This window comes from Triticum aestivum, chromosome 3A (genome assembly GCF_018294505.1).
Source record: "Triticum aestivum cultivar Chinese Spring chromosome 3A, IWGSC CS RefSeq v2.1, whole genome shotgun sequence".
In the NCBI taxonomy this organism is placed as follows: Eukaryota; Viridiplantae; Streptophyta; class Magnoliopsida; order Poales; family Poaceae; genus Triticum; species Triticum aestivum.
In genome coordinates, this window is record NC_057800.1 from 438952074 (window position 1) to 438970495 (window position 18422).

Genomic DNA, 18422 nt, shown 5'->3' on the forward strand with positions numbered 1-18422 from the left:
GGCTATCGGACATGGAATGGTGGTTGAGGAGGACGCTCAAGGTTGCGCTGTTGGGTCTTGCCTCACTCCAGCGAACAATTGATCGACAGAGATCACAGATCAGGTGGTTGAAAGAAGGGGACGCCAACACAAAGCTGTTTCAGGCGGTGGCCAATGGTAGGAGATCCAAGAATTATATCGCATAGCTGAAGCACGAGGAGGAGATCCTCACGGACCAAGGCAAAATTGAGGACGTGTTCGCCGGGGTATATGACAGGCTGTTGGGTACGGCCAACACGTGTGTGCACTCCTTAAATCTCGATCTGCTGGGCTTGCCACAACTAGACCTCGCGGACATGGAGGAGATCTTCGCGGAGGAGGAGATTTGGAGCGTGATTAAGGAGCTCCCACCAGACAGAGCCCCCAGCCCTGACGACTTCATCGGTTTGTTCTATCACAAAGCTTGGCCGGTGATCAAGCACGATATCATGGCTGCCTTGCTTAAGCTGTATGTGGGGGACGACAGGGGTTTTTTCAAGCTCAATAAGGCGCACATCGTGCTTATTCCTAAGACTTTGGAGGCCTTGGAGGTCAAGGATTTTAGGCCCATCAGCCTCCCTCACAGCTTCTCCAAGCTCTTTGCCAAGATTCTGGCCATGCGGGCGCGCAGGAGATTGCACGAAGTAGTTAGCGCAAACCAGTCGGCTTTCGCAAAAGGAAGAAGTATCCATGATAATTACCTTCTGGTGAGGCAAGTCGCCCGCAAAATCTATGCGGCTAAGATCAAGGGGCTCGTCCTCAAGCTCGACATCCTGAGACCCTTCGACTCACTCTCGTGGACCTTCCTCCTGGAAGTTTTGAGGGCCAGGGGTTTCAGATGGAAGTGGATCAGTTGGGTTTCCATGCTACTCTGTTTTGTGAGCACAAAGATCATTGTGAATGGGAGCCCGAGATGCACAATCTATCATGCTAAAGGCTTGAGGCAAGGGGACCCGGTGCCCCCCCCTACTTTTCGTGATCGCCATGGACGTGCTTACAACGTTGTTCTGCAAAGCTACAAACGCGGGCTTGCTCAGTACGGTCTACAGCATCCTACCTCTACAAAGGCTATCTATCTACGCGGACGACGTCGCCATGTTTGTCAAGCCAGAGACGCAGAACCTGCACTACGTGAGAGAGCTCCTCGAGGTCTTTGGGGAAGCTTCGGGGCTCAAGATCAACTTCGCCAAATCAGCGGCTATCCTAATTCGTGGTGCAGAGGAGGATGGGCGGAGAGTTAGAGCTATTCTTCGCTGCCAATTGGGTGCGTTCCTGTTTAAGTATCTTGGCATCCCTTTAAAGATCCATCAGTTGTGCCACACATATTGGCACCCGCTCCTTGATCAGGTCAGGAAGGTGGTTCCAGCATGGCAGAGAGGGCTCATACACAGACTAGGCGGCTCATCCTTCTCAAATCGGTGGTCTCTGCAAGGCCCATTCACCAAATCATGGTTCTAGATGCCCCGGCTTGGGTTTTTGAGGAAATCAACAAATGGATGTGGGATTTCTTTTGGGCCGGGAAAGATAAAGTCAATGGTGGGCAGTGCCTTGTGGCATGGGACACAATCTGTCGGCCGACGAGCCTTGGTGGGCTGGGCATCAAGGATCTGAGTCTGCAGGCCATCGCTTTGAGAGTGCGCTGGGAATGGCTACGCAGAACGGATCTGCTTCGACCATGGCAGGGCATCCCACTTGCTGAAGACACCGAGGCCAAGTCGATCTTCAATAGCTTCATCAAGATTACACTTGGCAATGGGAGAGGATTATGTTTTGGATGGACAGATGGATTCATGGTTTCACGGTCAGCGAGATTGCTCCGTTGATCCTGGAGATGGTTTGCACGAGGGCGCGCAACGCCAGGACTGTCCGACAGGCACTGACGCATAACGCATGGTCGCGAGATGTGCAAGGTGACATCTCTTTCCCGGCGCACATGCAGGTGGCTCACTTGTGCCTTGCCATTGCGATGGTACCGCGGGACGATAACCTTCCTGATCAGTTCACTTGGCCTGCTGACAAGTTCGGAGCTTACACGGCAAGGTCGACCTACCAGAGATTATGCATGGGCTTTGTGCGTTCGCCGACTGCTATGGCCATCTGGCGGAGCTAGGCACCGTTGCGCTGCAAGATCTTCGCTTGGCTCATGGTTTAGTACCGCTTATGGACGTCTGACAATCGCGCCCGGCATGGGCTCCAGGACGAGCCATCCTCTTGCTTCACCTGCTTGCAGGACCAGGACAACGTTGATCACATTCACGTGAGATGCATCTACGTGCGGGAGGCATGGAATCGCTGCTTTGACACAATGCAAATGAACATTGCACCACCAACCCAGAGCAACACGTTTACCGAATGGTGGTTCCAGCAAAGTACAAGGTTCTCGGGCAAAATTCGTCGTGGTTTTGACTCCTTCGTGATCAGCGCGGCATGGGTTTTGTGGAAACATAGAAATGCGAGGGTGTTCAATAGAGTGCCCGATCAAAGGGCGCCCGAGCAACTGGCGACGCTTGTGCTTTCGAAGATCAAGGAGTGGTCGCTAGCGGGACTAGGTGTAGGAGCCTTAGATCCTTTTGTGAGAGAGTGATTTTGTTCTACATTCGGTCTTGGTGCTTGTCAAGCAGGATGTTCGCATCTTGCTAGACTGCTTGTAAATATCTTCTGCCTTCTATAAAAATATAGTACGCCATTTTGGCGTACTCTTGAAAAAAATCCCTTAGTTTTCGCCCACCCACTTATTTCCCTTCCAGTCAACCAAAACGTTCCGGTTCCCAGTCAATCTTGTCGAGTGTTGTGATTAGTTAGGAAATATGAAATAGACTAGGATATGTTTTGTCTTGTCTTATACTCCAAATTGACCATCTATTTATAGGAAAATGGTTGTGTACTCCTGTGAGTACGTACTCCCGCTCCTCATATACCACATAGATGAGTCTTCTATACCTCTTTATTATTTTTAATATACTTCATTAGTAATTATTAGATACCCCAAAATGAATTTCATGAAAAAATTCATGTGAGTCTACATATTTTTAAATTTTTACGTATATACTGATGTGTTTGTACGTGAAAAAGATATATTACAAAAAGTACGTCGCAGATGATATTTTTTCAACAAAACTCGTATTGAGGTATCTTAGAATATTTAATGAAGTATATTGAGAATGATAAAGAGGTATAATTAATGCGTATATGAGGTATATTAAGGATGGGAGTACATACTCCCAAGAGTATAGCCGCCTCCGCTGCTTTCGCTCAGCGCGCAACCCGCGGGGAGGTCGCCCTTCATGACCTTTGTTGGGGGCTGCGCCACCCGTACCTAGGGTTCGTCCGCCGGTGTTGTTGACCGGCTGCCGTAGAGAGTCTTTTTCCCCGATCGCTCGATACGGAGTTTTCTCTCTCCTTCCGATCGCCTTGATCGGTGATTACCTTTTTAGTTTTCCGATCTAAGATTGGTTTGTGCCGCCAGCCACCGCGGTCGACCCATGCGCGCCTCTATTCCGACATTGGTGCGGCCGGCCGGCCTCTTCTTCAACTCGGTGGCCACGTACGACAAGGGGGCCCGTCATGACCGTCGTCTGCACGTTTGCCCGTCCGTCGCCCTGCATCGGCCGTCACCGCCTTGATCCGACCGGGACTTCTTCATCACCACCCATCCCTGCCCCGTGCCATCTGCCTCGCCGGCCCCGTCCCCGACTGCCTCGGGCTCGCCGACTGCCTCGAGGTCGTGCGTCACTGTTGCGTTGGTCCCTCGAGCCTCGCTACCTAGGCGCCAGTGATGCATGGGCAGCCCGGGTACTAGTGCTGACGCGCTCGTCCGCACGTTGACCGTCGCCGCCGGCTTCATCTTGGACTCTGTCAGCACCCCGTCTTCACTGAGCGACGTCCCCGACATCGTGCGCGATCGGATTGATCACCCGCCTGCCCGCAGTCCACCTCATCTACGTCGTGCGATCGATTTGACCCGTCAGTTGCGCGCGCAACTCCGTAGTTTCTGTGAAGATCGTCCCAAGTGCAACGCGCCCCTACACCGATCGAGCAACCGGCTGCTGCTATGTTGCTCCGTCTCGCCATAGCGCCGCTGCCTCATGGTTCTTCTGACGGCTGCACCGGCTCATGTGCCGCTGCTGCGTCGCCCCTTCGGACTGTAGCTTCGCGACATGCGGCCCCCGCCACTGCCCGAGGCCGTCCCCATGGCTACACCGACCGGCGCACCGCTGCTGCATCGCCCCTTTGGGCCATAGTGCCGCGGCACGCATTCCAAGCCGCCGCCCCGAGGTCTTCCCGCCGTCGCCGCGACCATCATGTTGCCGTTGTGTCGCCCCTTCGGGCCATAGCGCCGTGGCACGTGGTCCACTTTGCCATCCTCATGTGTCAACTTCCACGTGGTATGCGCCGCACCACCTCCCTTAGTGGGGGAACACCACCATCCGCGCCGTTCTTCGTCATGCTATTGGATTCTCCTCGCCTACTTCGAGCATTGCCGCCGCACTCCTAACCTATCCGCCGCCGCCTTGTCAGGCCGCTGACGCCGCTCTGCTTTCTCGGCGCCGCTGCCTCTCGTTTACGCGAGCCACGCCGCCCGTCCACCCCCTTCATCTTCGTTCAGCACCAGCTCATCGCCAGCATCGCCGTCATCTTCCTCGACCACTTCATCTACTCCGACAACTGCGGTCTACATCGGCCCCTTCTACCCACGTTGACTGGCACCGCAATCATCGTCGAGTCCTTTTCTGTTGTCCCCTCCGACTCCTCTGACATGGCGTACAACTTGTGCAGGTCCCCGTCTACGCATGCCCGGTGCTGGCAACACCGATGCGTGCCTTCGTCCACGACTTGTTCCCGGGCCTGGCAAACCTGGCTCGACGCCTCGTCAACACCGTCTTATTCCCGTCGCACCACTGCTTCGACACTACTGCGCCCATGACTAACTCGCCGCCTACTTGCGCCCGTGGCTCCATGGCGACCTCCTCGACACCGACTATCCCGACTTGACATCAACCACGGCGTTCTTCGCATGGCTACCTCGACCACGACTACACCACCCACGCTCTCGGCTACTTCGACAACGGCACAAAGGGCTACTGCCCTGCTTGAGCAACCTCGCTGGTTTCCAGTCCAGCCACGACTTTCGCGATGCATTGACCGTTACGACTATGGGGGGTGTCCGCCGGCTTACCTTCGGATTCTTCTCCAGTCTCTCCGCCTACATCGCTACCGTTGTGACTGTGGAGGATGTTGAGTATCATGATTAGTTAGGAAATATATTTTTTTGAAAAATCACGGGCGGGGGGGGGGGGGGGGGGGAGCTCCCACCTAAATATATTTCTCAAATTTGTAACCCATTATTTGACTGATTACAAGGTGAAATTACATAAGCATGTGTAACCGTAATAAGAGGTAGGAACGCCATGAGGAGGCGGCCTGCTTTTGCTCTGTTTTCTTCATCCGGTGCGTCCAGAGCATGAGATCATCATCAATGATTCTCCTAAGTGTGAGGATACTACGGTTGTTTTGCTGCCTGAAGGTCATAGCATTTCTGGAGTCCCAAATCTTTCATAGAATAATGAGGAGGATGGAGTGCCAGATTGCCGCATCCAGCTGAGAAGGGAGACGGCGGTCCCAAAGATCATCGATGGTGGCCAAGGGGGAAAGGCCAATCCGTTGCCATATCCGCTGAGCGGGCATAGTGAGTCAGAGACCGTGTGCTTGCGGAGTAGGTTGCTTTTGGAGTTGAGTCGATCCCGGAACAGCAGCCATTGTAAAAACTCGCCCATGGTCAGCGTGTAGGCGGCCCTGGTGGAGAAGCATAGGCCACCATTGAGGTAGCGCCCGTCTGGCCCAGTCAACAGTTGGAAATCCTGCAGGAGAGACAACTCAGAGCACAACACGGCAGTAGCATTAGAGGTTAGGCAGTTCCGTAGGATTGAATCTAAACCGTAGTTAAAAACAGTAGCCATACGAGCGAGGGGTATAGTGGTGTGAGAGTAGAGACACGGGAATAATGTAGCGAGAGGTTTCTGGTGAATCCTTACGTCCAACCAGAAATATGTATTAGTACCAGAGTTGGATATGTTCTGACTTGCACCAATCTCTCTCTATCCTTCTAACAAATCTTTATATAAACACCTTTCAACGACTGGCACCGCACCAAGCTATTGTTGGCAGCTGGCTGGTGAAGTTTGCACAAGCACCGTTCTCCGTACGTGAGCCGGAAGTAGGAGATGGTCTTCCATAACATCCTCCCCAAGATAGGCGCCCACTGGCTCGTCAACTTGTACCGCTCGGCCAGGAAACTCCGCAGCTTGCAGAGCAAGCCATCTACCGTTGCCGCCTCCGGGTGCACCATCCCGGCCGCTGCCGGAAGGACGGTGCTGTACGACTTCCACGGCGGGATCCTGAGGTCCAGAGCTCTCTTCCCCTACTTCATGCTCGTCGCCTTTGAGGGCGGTAGCTTTCTCCGGGCGCTACTCCTCCTCGTCTTCTTTCCTCTCGTATGGATACTCGGCGAGCACTCCGACGCCAGCCTCAGGGTCATGGCGTTCGTCACCTTCGTCGGACTCAGGCCACGGGACGCTAACCTCGTGGCCCGCGCCATCCTGCCCAAGTTCTACATGGAGAAGCTCAACGCGGAGGTGTACGATCGCTTGTGGCTGCCGGCGAAGAGGAAGGTGGCGGTGACGAGCACGCCGAAGGTGATGGCGGAGTGGTTCCTCAAAGAGTACATGGCCGCGGACATAGTTGTCGGGAATGAACTTCAGATGATTAAGGTTGGTCGCCGCTGCTACTTCACCGGGCTGCTGGGCAGGTTAGGGCCATTGCCGGGCGGCATGACGGAGAAGGTCCTGAGGTCGGAGTTTGGAGTGGACGGCGGCATGGCCGACCTTGCCGTTGTCGGGAGCTCCAACCCACTTAATCACCACTTCACCTCCTACTGCAAGGTTCGTACATTCGTGCTTAACAGTCTACTAAAGTTCTATAGTTAATTCTTTATTAGAGTGCTGTTTGCATAATTGTAGTTCTACTCATATATCACCCGATCAAGTTAGGACTTCTTTAAAGATATGACAAGTACGTTCTCGATCGATTGCATTGTTATTTGGACGAAAATGAAGTTACAGGGCCACCCGTCCGTGTGCGGTCACGGCCTCACGGCTCACTGCAAAACTGGACCGTGATCACAGGATTGTGGCGGAGCCCCCAAAAAAATTGAAGGATCTCCTATCGTCAATTTTAAGTGTGATCTTCTGGAACAGTATCAGTGGCTCTTCAGTGTCACACACCCCTATATAAATATAGCATTAAAAACATATTATGAAAATTTAAAAAAATATCCAAAATTATGGGATATGAAACCTGGGTGCCTATTATACATCCGTGTTCAATTCTGTGAGGAATGGATGCCCGTGGTAATGTCAGTAAAAACGAGAAAAAAATCGTATATATCGAAGAGAAAAAAGTGGATGTAACGTATGTCGGACCGTAATTCCCGCGCCGCGGATAACACGGGCACTCATTCCCCATGAAAATGAACATGGGTGTACAATGGGCACCGAGGTTTCATATCTCAGAATTTTAGATTTTTTTTAAAATCTCCTGAAATATTTTTTAATGCTATTGTCATATAGGGGTGTGTGGCACCCGGGTGCTCCAATGCACATTTCCCGTCATTTTATCCCTTATATGAACTGCTCGTTTCCGTTCTTTTAAAGGGGAAAACAATAGGTAGTTTTTTAAAAAAAACTGTAGGTTGTTGATTGGTCTAAGATAATACTATAAAAATGTATCCCTGCAAACGGTAAGGAGGTACAATTATAAGGAGAACCAACAGAAACTAAATATGACGTTACATAATGTGCAACCAGCCTTCCAACTTTAATTGTTTGATCATGTCACTATTACTAGAGCCGTAGAGCGGAGTCTTTGGACCCACCCCATCTGATCCCTAAATCTTTGAACCCGTCCCCGTCTGATCCCAAAATATCGATGTTAAAATTTGATACATTGCTCGTTGTTGTTCTGAACGGTAGTTTATTTCCAGAAGGAATCTTGTATGTTATCATACTCAATCGTATCGAACTGCCATCTACGAAACTTAGATAAGTTGCAAAGATGACAACCTCCAACATGCACATATCTCAATGTAGTTGGAGTGCAGCTAGGATCTTGGCTATATCTAACCCACTTTTCCAAATTGCATTTCTTACAATTGTTACGGTATTTTACGTTACACATTAGTTCTCACAACTTTGATAGCAAAATGAAATTGCAAGTGTACTTGTAAGTTCTGTAAAGAAGTGAGTATGAATTGTGACCTATATATCGAATAATTTATGGCAATAATCTTAGCCCAAATACTATATTTTTTTTCAAAGAGGGGATTAAAAACAACTGCCTCTGTATCATGTTGATGCACATAGAGGAAAAAAACCATACCTTACAACTCAACGGAGTTTCACCATGCTAAGACGACAAGGAGACTAAGTGGGCAACTAGGATAAAACATTAAGCTACATATCTTCATCCTGGTTATATTTTTTTCAACTTACCATTGGTTTTTCATGTATCAATTCAAATATTTTGTAATTACCCGAGTTCAAGTTCATTATAATCACATAGTGCATGAGAAAGCTGGGAAGTGGTTCGGTTTTACTGTCCTAAGTTGGAGAGTTACTGAATGGCTCCATTCAATGGTTTTATAGTGTACTCCTTAGGCCCAAAAAAGATGAGGTTCCGAACATTAACATGGCCGTCTGAACATAATGTTTACCATTAGTTTGTAGTCGCTCTATCCCATAATATAATGTGCATTGATTTTCAAGAAAGTCAAGCTTCAGAAATTTGGACCGAATTTAAGAGGAAATTGTCTATATCTGCAATATCAAATGTATACCATATGAAAATACATTTCATGATGAATCTAATAGTATTGATTTGATATTCTTGATGGTGATAAAAAAATTATATTTTGGTCAAAATTTATGAAGTTTGATTTTTAAAAATCTAATACGCATTATATTTTGGGATGAAAGAAGTATTTGGTATAGCTATAAAACTTGTGTTCAAATAAAAGTTATCTTACAGAAGCATTTTGGGGACAAATTTATACATAATACTTTCATACATTGAATCAAAATAGTATACTCCCTCCGTTCATAAATATAAAATGTTCTAACTTTTTTCTGAATCAGATATATCTAGACATGTTTTAGTATATTTGTTCACTCATTTCAGTCCGTGTGTAGTCTATATTGAAATATTCAAAACATAGTATATTTGTGACAAGAGGAGTAGAGTTTTTTGGGTGGTAATCATTTAAGTTTGGCCAAAAAAAATGTCAAAACACCAAGTTTTTTTCAACAGTAGGGAATGTAGCACTAGTGGGTGTTTCGTTGGGCAGAAACTTTGTTTGAGAGGCTAGCATGTGGTGTGAGTGTTGTGCTTTCATCCAAAGTGAAAGAACTACAACGTCAACTCCAAAGAATACAATGTTACACCATATAAGATGAGATGCTTAATGCTAACAACATCATTACATGTGCACACTTCAGAATTTACACAGGAAGGCATATTACTTGCCTAGACACACTAAGAGCAAGTACAATAGCATGTTTATAGCCCACTTACATGGTCATTTTGCCTATATGGAGAAGAGAGACATGAAAAAGTGAGGAAAGTGGGATTTCATGCAAGAGCTTAACTATATACGCGCTTCTAGGCAGATACAACAAATATGAAGAAAGCGATAGTGAGAATATGAGAAAGCATACCACTTTTGTAGTCACTTTTTAGCTAACTTTATTGTGTGAGTGGCTATAAATGATGACTATATATGACATGACAATATCATATAGTCAACAGTTGACTGCACTATTAACCATGCTCTAAGGCGTATAGCTTAGCGTCGTGGCGAGACCGGATATGACCAATTTGAGGTCAGGTTTGTAGTTATGTAGGATTAAGCGATGCATAGTGGAACTCCACTCTAATAAGCCGCATACCATTGCGACCAGTTGCGCGGTTGGTGCGGCCTCCATCGTCCCCATAGGACCGAGGTAGTTCGTGGGTCTCGTCGCCGATGCACCTCTGCTTGATCGGATGTAACCTCCCCCGGGTCCTTAGGAGATCCTTGTTGGGGAACGTAGTAATTTCAAAAAAAATCTACGCACACGCAAGATCATGGTGATGCATAGCAACGAGAGGGGAGAGTGTTGTCCACATATCCTCGTAGACCGAAAGCGGAAGCGTTAGCACAACGCGGTTGATGTAGTCGTACGTCTTCATGATCCGACCGATCCAAGTACCGAACGCACGGCACCTCCAAGTTCAGCACACGTTCAGCTCGATGACGTTCCGCGAACTCCGATCCAGCAGAGCTTCACGGGAGAGTTCCGTCAACACGACGGCGTGGTGACGGTGATGATGTTGCTATCGACGCAGGGCTTCGTCTAAGCACCGCTGCGATATGACCGAGGTGGAATATGGTGGATGGGGGCACCGCACACGGCTGGGAGAGATCAACTGATCAACTTGTGTGTCTAGAGGTGCCCCCCTGCCCCTGTATATAAAGGAGCAAGGGAGGAGGCCGGCCGGCCCTCTATGGGCGCGCCAGGAGGAGGAGTCCTCCTCCTAGTAGGAGTAGGACTCCCCTTTCCTACTCCTACTAGGAGGAGGAAAGGAAGGAGGAGAAGGAGAAGGAAGGAGAAGGAGGAAAAGGAGGAAAGGGGGGCCGACCCCCTAGTCCAATTCGGTTTGGGCTAGGGGGGGCGCGCGCCCTGCCTCCTCTCTTCCACCACTTGGCCCATGAGGCTCATTACTTCTTCCTCGTATTCCCGTAACTCCCTGGTACCCCCGAAAATACCCGAATCACTTGGAACCTTTCCGATGTCTGAATAAAGTCGTCCAATATATCGATCTTTACGCCTCGACCATTTCGAGACTCCTCGTCATGTCCCCGATCTCATCCGGGACTCTGAACTACCTTCGGTACATCAAATCACATAAACTCATAATACAATCGTCACCGAAACTTTAAGCGTGCGGACCCTACGGGTTCGAGAACTATGTAGACATGACCGAGATATGTCTCCGGTCAATAACCAATAGCGGAACCTGGATGCTCATATTGGCTCCCACATATTCTACGAAGATCTTTATCGGTCAGACCGCATAACAACATACGTTGTTCCCTTTGTCATCGATATGTTACTTGCCCGAGACTCGATCGTTGGTATCTCAATACCTAGTTCAATCTCGTTACCGGCAAGTCTCTTTACTCGTTCCGTAATACATCATCCCGCAACTAACTTATTAGTTGCAATGCTTGCAAGGCTTAAGTGATGTGCATTACCGAGAGGGCCAAGAGATACCTCTCCGACAATCGGAGTGAAAAATCCTAATCTCGAAATACGCCAACCCAACAAGTACCTTCGGAGACACCTGTAGAGCACCTTTATAATCACCCAGTTATGTTGTGACGTTTGGTAGCACACAAAGTGTTCCTCCGGTAAACGGGAGTTGCATAATCTCATAGTCATAGGAACATGTATAAGTTATGAAGAAAGCAATAGCAACAAACTAAACGATCAAGTGCTAAGCTAATGGAATGGGTCAAGTCAATCACATCATTCTCCTAATGATGTGATCCCATTAATCAAATGACAACTCATGTCTATGGCTAGAAAACATAACCATCTTCGATTAACGAGCTAGTCAAGTAGAGGCATACTAGTGACACTCTGTTTGTCTATCTATTCACACATGTATTATGTTTCCGGTTAATACAATTCTAGCATGAATAATAAACATTTATCATGATATAAGGAAATAAATAATAACTTTATTATTGCCTCTAGGGCATATTTCCTTCAGTCTCCCACTTGCACTAGAGTCAATAATCTAGATTACACAGTAATGATTCTAACACCCATGGAGCCTTGGTGCTGATCATGTTTTGCTCGTGGAAGAGGCTTAGTCAGCGGGTCTGCAACATTCAGATCCGTATATATCTTGCAAATTTCTATGTCTCCCACTTGGACTAAATCCCGAATGGAATTGAAGCGTCTCTTGATGTGCTTGGTTCTCTTGTGAAATCTGAATTCCTTCGCCAAGGCAATTGCACCAGTATTGTCACAAAAGATTTTTATTGGACCCGATGCACTAGGTATGACACCTAGATCGGATATGAACTCCTTCATCCAGACTCCTTCATTTGTTGCTTCCGAAGCAGCTATGTACTCCGCTTCACATGTAGATCCCGCCACGACGCTTTGTTTAGAACTGCACCAACTGACAGCTCCACCGTTCAATATAAACACGTATCCGGTTTGCGATTTAGAATCGTCCGGACCAGTGTCAAAGCTTGCATCAACGTAACCATTTACGATGAGCTCTTTGTCACCTCCATATATGAGAAACATATCCTTAGTCCTTTTCAGGTACTTCAGGATGTTCTTGACCGCTGTCCAGTGATCCACTCCAGGATTACTTTGGTACCTCCCTGATAGACTTATAGCAAGGCACACATCAGGTCTGGTACACATCATTGCATACATGATAGAGCCTATGGATGAAGCATAGGGAACATCTTTCATTTTCTCTCTATCTTCTGCGGTGGTCGGACATTGAGTCTTACTCAATTTCACACCTTGTAACACAGGCAAGAACCCTTTCTTTGCTTGATCCATTTTGAACTTCTTCAAAACTTTGTCAAGGTATGTGCTTTGTGAAAATCCAATTAAGCGTCTTGATCTATCTCTATAGATCTTAATGTTGGGTTTCGTAGTAATTTCAAAAAAATTCCTACGCGCACACAGGATCATGTGATGCATAGCAACGAGAGGAGAGTGTTGTCTACGTACCCAACGCAGACCGACTGCGGAAGCGATGACACGACGTAGAGGAAGTAGTCGTACGTCTTCACGATCCAACCGATCAAGCACCGAAACTACGGCACCTCCGAGTTCGAGCACACGTTCAGCTCGATGACGATCCCCGGACTCCGATCCAGCAGAGTGTCGGGGAAGAGTTTCGTCAGCACGACGACGTGGTGACGATCTTGATGAACTACAGCAGCAGGGCTTCGCCTAAACTCCGTTACAGTATTATCGAGGAATATGGTGGCAGGGGGCACCGCACACGGCTAAGGAATCGATCACGTGGATCAACTTGTGTCAACTTGTGTGTTTAGAGGTGCCCCTGCCTCAGTATATAAAGGAGCCAAGGGGGGAGGAGGCGCCGGCCAGGAGGAGGTGGCGCAGGAGGAGTCCTACTCCTACCGGGAGTAGGACTCCCCCCCCCAATCCTATTCCAACTAGGATTCCCAAGGGGGAAAGAGGGAGAGGGGTGGCCGGCCACCTCTCCTAGTCCTAATAGGACTAGGGGAAGGGGGAAGGCGCGCAGCCCCCTTGGGCTGCCCCTTTCTCCTTTCCACTAAGGCCCATGAAGGCCCATATGGTTCCCGAGGGGTTCCGGTAACCTCCCGGTAACCCGGTAAAATCCCGATTTCACCCGGAACACTTCCGATGTCCAAACATAGACTTCCAATATATCAATCTTTATGTCTCGACCACTTCGAGACTCCTCGTCATGTCCGTGATCACATTCGGGACTCCAAACAACCTTCGGTACATCAAAATGCATAAACTCATAATATAACTGTCATCGTAACCTTAAGCGTGCGGACCCTACGGGTTCGAGAACAATGTAGACATGACCGAGACACGTCTCTGGTCAATAACCAATAGCGGGACCTGGATGCCCATATTGGCTCCTACATATTCTACGAAGATCTTTATCGGTCAGACCGCATAACAACATACGTTGTTCCCTTTGTCATCGGTATGTTACTTGCCCGAGATTCGATCGTCGGTATCCAATACCTAGTTCAATCTCGTTACCGGCAAGTCTCTTTACTCGTTCCGTAATACATCATCTCACAACTAACATATTAGTTGTAATGCTTGCAAGGCTTATGTGATGTGTATTACCGAGAGGGCCCAGAGATACCTCTCCGACAATCGGAGTGACAAATCCTAATCTCGAAATACGCCAACCCAACATCGACCATTGGAGACACCTGTAGTACTCCTTTATAATCACCCAGTTACGTTGTGACGTTTGGTAGTACCCAAAGTGTTCCTCCGGTAAACGGGAGTTGCATAATCTCATAGTCATAGGAACATGTATAAGTCATGAAGAAAGCAATAGCAACATACTAAACGATCGGGTGCTAAGCTAATGGAATGGGTCATGTCAATCAGATCATTCTACTAATGATGTGACCTCGTTAATCAAATAACAACTCATTGTTCATGGTTAGGAAACATAACCATCTTTGATTAACGAGCTAGTCAAGTAGAGGCATACTAGTGACACTCTGTTTGTCTATGTATTCACACATGTATTATGTTTCCGGTAAATACAATTCTAGCATGAATAATAAACATTTATCATGATTATAAGGAAATAAATAATAACTTTATTATTGCCTCTAGGGCATATTTCCTTCAGTCTCCCACTTGCACTAGAGTCAATAATCTAGATTACACTGTAATGAATCTAACACCCATGGAGCTTTGGTGCTGATCATGTTTTGCTCGTGGAAGAGGCTTAGTCAACGGGTCTGCAACATTCAGATCCGTATGTATCTTGCAAATCTCTATGTCTCCCACCTGGACTAGATCCCGGATGGAGTTGAAGCGTCTCTTGATGTGTTTGGTCCTTTTGTGAAATCTGGATTCCTTTGCCAAGGCAATTGCACCAGTATTGTCACAAAAGATTTTCATTGGACCCGATGCACTAGGTATGACACCTAGATCGGATATGAACTCCTTCATCCAGACTCCTTCATTTGCTGCTTCCGAAGCAGCTATGTATTCCGCTTCACATGTAGATCCCGCTACGACGCTTTGTTTAGAACTGCACCAACTGACAGCTCCACCGTTTAATGTAAACACGTATCCGGTTTGCGATTTAGAATCGTCCGGATCAGTGTCAAAGCTTGCATCAACGTAACCTTTTACGATGAGCTCTTTGTCACTTCCATATACGAGAAACATATCCTTAGTCCTTTTCAGGTATTTCAGGATGTTCTTGACCGCTGTCCAGTGATCCATTCCTGGATTACTTTGGTACCTCCCTGCTAAACTTATAGCAAGGCACACATCAGGTCTGGTACACAGCATTGCATACATGATAGAGCCTATGGCTGATGCATAGGGAACATCTTTCATATTCTCTCTATCTTCTGCAGTGGTCGGGCATTGAGTCTTACTCAATTTCACACCTTGTAACACAGGCAAGAACCCTTTCTTCGCTTGATCCATTTTGAACTTCTTCAAAATTTTGTCAAGGTATGTGCTTTGTGAAAGTCCAATTAAGCGTCTTGATCTATCTCTATAGATCTTAATGCCTAATATGTAAGCAGCTTCACCGAGGTCTTTCATTGAAAAACTTTTATTCAAGTATCCCTTTATGCTATCCAGAAATTCTATATCATTTCCAATCAGTAATATGTCATCCACATATAATATCAGAAATGCTACAGAGCTCCCACTCACTTTCTTGTAAATACAGGCTTCTCCGAAAGTCTGTATAAAACCAAATGCTTTGATCACACTATCAAAACGTTTATTCCAACTCCGAGAGGCTTGCACCAGTCCATAAATGGATCGCTGGAGCTTGCACACTTTGTTAGCTCCCTTTGGATCGACAAAACCTTCTGGTTGCATCATATACAACTCTTCTTCCAGAAATCCATTCAGGAATGCAGTTTTGACATCCATTTGCCAAATTTCATAATCATAAAATGCGGCAATTGCTAACATGATTCGGACGGACTTAAGCATCGCTACGGGTGAGAAGGTCTCATCGTAGTCAATTCCTTGAACTTGCCGAAAACCTTTTGCGACAAGTCGAGCTTTGTAGACAGTAACATTACCATCAGCGTCAGTCTTCTTCTTAAAAATCCATTTATTCTCAATTGCTTGCCGATCATCGGGCAAGTCAACCAAAGTCCATACTTTGTTCTCATACATGGATCCCATCTCAGATTTCATGGCTTCAAGCCACTTTACGGAATCTGGGCTCACCATCGCTTCTTCATAGTTCGTAGGTTCATCATGATCTAGTAGCATGACCTCCAGAACAGGATTACCGTACCACTCTGGTGCGGATCTTACTCTGGTTGATCTACGCGGTTCAGTAGTATCTTGATCTGAAGTTTCATGATCATTATCATTGGCTTCCTCACTAACTGGTGTAGGTGTCACTGAAACAGTTTTCTGTGATGAACTACTTTCCAGTAAGGGAGCAGGTACAGTTACCTCGTCAAGTTCTACTTTCCTCCCACTCACTTCTTTCGAGAGAAACTCCTTCTCTAGAAATGATCCATTCTTAGCAACGAATGTTTTGCCTTCGGATCTGTGATAGAAGGTGTACCCAACAGTTTCCTTTGGGTATCCTATGAAGACACATTTCTCCGATTTGGGTTCGAGCTTATCAGGTTGAAGCTTTTTCACATAAGCATCGCAGCCCCAAACTTTAAGAAACGACAACTTTGGTTTCTTGCCAAACCACAGTTCATAAGGCGTCGTCTCAACGGATTTTGATGGTGCCCTATTTAACGTGAATGCGGCCGTCTCTAAAGCATATCCCCAAAATGATAGCGGTAAATCAGTAAGAGACATCATAGATCGCACCATATCTAGTAAAGTACGATTACGACGTTCGGACACACCATTACGCTGTGGTGTTCCGGGTGGCGTGAGTTGCGAAACTATTCCACAGTTTTTCAAATGTACACCAAACTCGTAACTCAAATATTCTCCTCCACGATCAGATCGTAGAAACTTTATTTTCTTGTTACGATGATTTTCAACTTCACTCTGAAATTCTTTGAACTTTTCAAATGTTTCAGACTTATGTTTCATTAAGTAAATATACCCATATCTGCTTAAATCATCTGTGAAGGTGAGAAAATAACGATACCCGCCACGAGCCTCAATATTCATCGGGCCACATACATCGGTATGTATGATTTCCAACAAATCTGTTGCTCTCTCCATAGTACCGGAGAACGGTGTTTTAGTCATCTTGCCCATGAGGCACGGTTCGCAAGTACCAAGTGATTCATAATCAAGTGGTTCCAAAAGTCCATCGGTATGGAGTTTCTTCATGCGCTTTATACCGATATGACCTAAACGACAGTGCCACAAATAAGTTGCACTTTCATTATCAACTCTGCATCTTTTGGCTTCAACATTATGAATATGTGTATTACTACTATCGAGATTCAATAAAAATAGACCACTCTTCAAGGGTGCATGACCATAAAAGATATTACTCATATAAATAGAACAACCATTATTCTCTGATTTAAATGAATAACCGTCTCGCATTAAACAAGATCCAGATATAATGTTCATGCTCAACGCTGGCACCAAATAACAATTACTTAGGTCTAATATTAATCCCGAAGGTAGATGTAGAGGTAGCGTGCCGACTGCGATCACATCGACTTTGGAACCGTTTCCCACGCGCATCGTCACCTCGTCCTTTGCCAGTGCCCGCTTATTCTGTAGTCCCTGTTTCGAGTTGCAAATATTAGCAACAGAACCAGTATCAAATACCCAGGTGCTACTGCGAGCTCTAGTAAGGTACACATCAATAACATGTATATCACATATACCTTTGTTCACCTTGCCATCCTTCTTATCCGCCAAATACTTGGGGCAGTTCCGCTTCCAGTGACCAGTCTGCTTGCAGTAGAAGCACTCAGTTTCAGGCTTAGGTCCAGACTTGGGTTTCTTCTCTTGAGCAGCAACTTGCTTGCCGTTCTTCTTGAAGTTCCCCTTTTTCTTCCCTTTGCCCTTTTTCTTGAAACTAGTGGTCTTGTTAACCATCAACACTTGATGCTCCTTCTTGATTTCTACCTCCGCAGCTTTCAGCATTGCGAAGAGCTCGGGAATAGTCTTGTTCATCCCTTGCATATTATAGTTCATTACGAAGCTCTTGTAGCTTGGTGGCAGTGATTGGAGAATTCTGTCGATGACGCAATCATCCGGAAGATTAACTCCCAATTGAATCAAGTGATTATTATACCCAGACATTTTGAGTATATGCTCACTGACAGAACTGTTCTCCTCCATCTTGCAGCTATAGAACTTATTGGAGACTTCATATCTCTCAATCCGGGCATTTGCTTGAAATATTAACTTCAACTCCTGGAACATCTCATATGCTCCATGACGTTCAAAACGTCGTTGAAGTCCCGATTCTAAGCCGTAAAGCATGGCACACTGAACTATCGAGTAGTCATCAGCTTTGCTCTGCCAGACGTTCATAACATCTGGCGTTGCTCCAGCAGCAGGCCTGGCACCCAGCGGTGCTTCCAGGACGTAATTCTT

General features: G+C 46.8%; 1 protein-coding gene across 1 annotated transcript in view; it reads left to right on the forward strand.

Moving 5' to 3' along the window:
* Positions 1 to 6181: 6181 nt before the first annotated feature.
* Positions 6182 to 18422, forward strand: part of LOC123061551 (glycerol-3-phosphate acyltransferase 1) — a 32104-nt gene continuing 19863 nt past the window's right edge. The window contains exon 1 of the mRNA XM_044484707.1: positions 6182 to 6956. Coding sequence (XP_044340642.1) covers positions 6240 to 6956 — 717 coding nt within the window. The 5' untranslated portion in view covers positions 6182 to 6239. The remainder of the gene's footprint in view (positions 6957 to 18422) is intronic.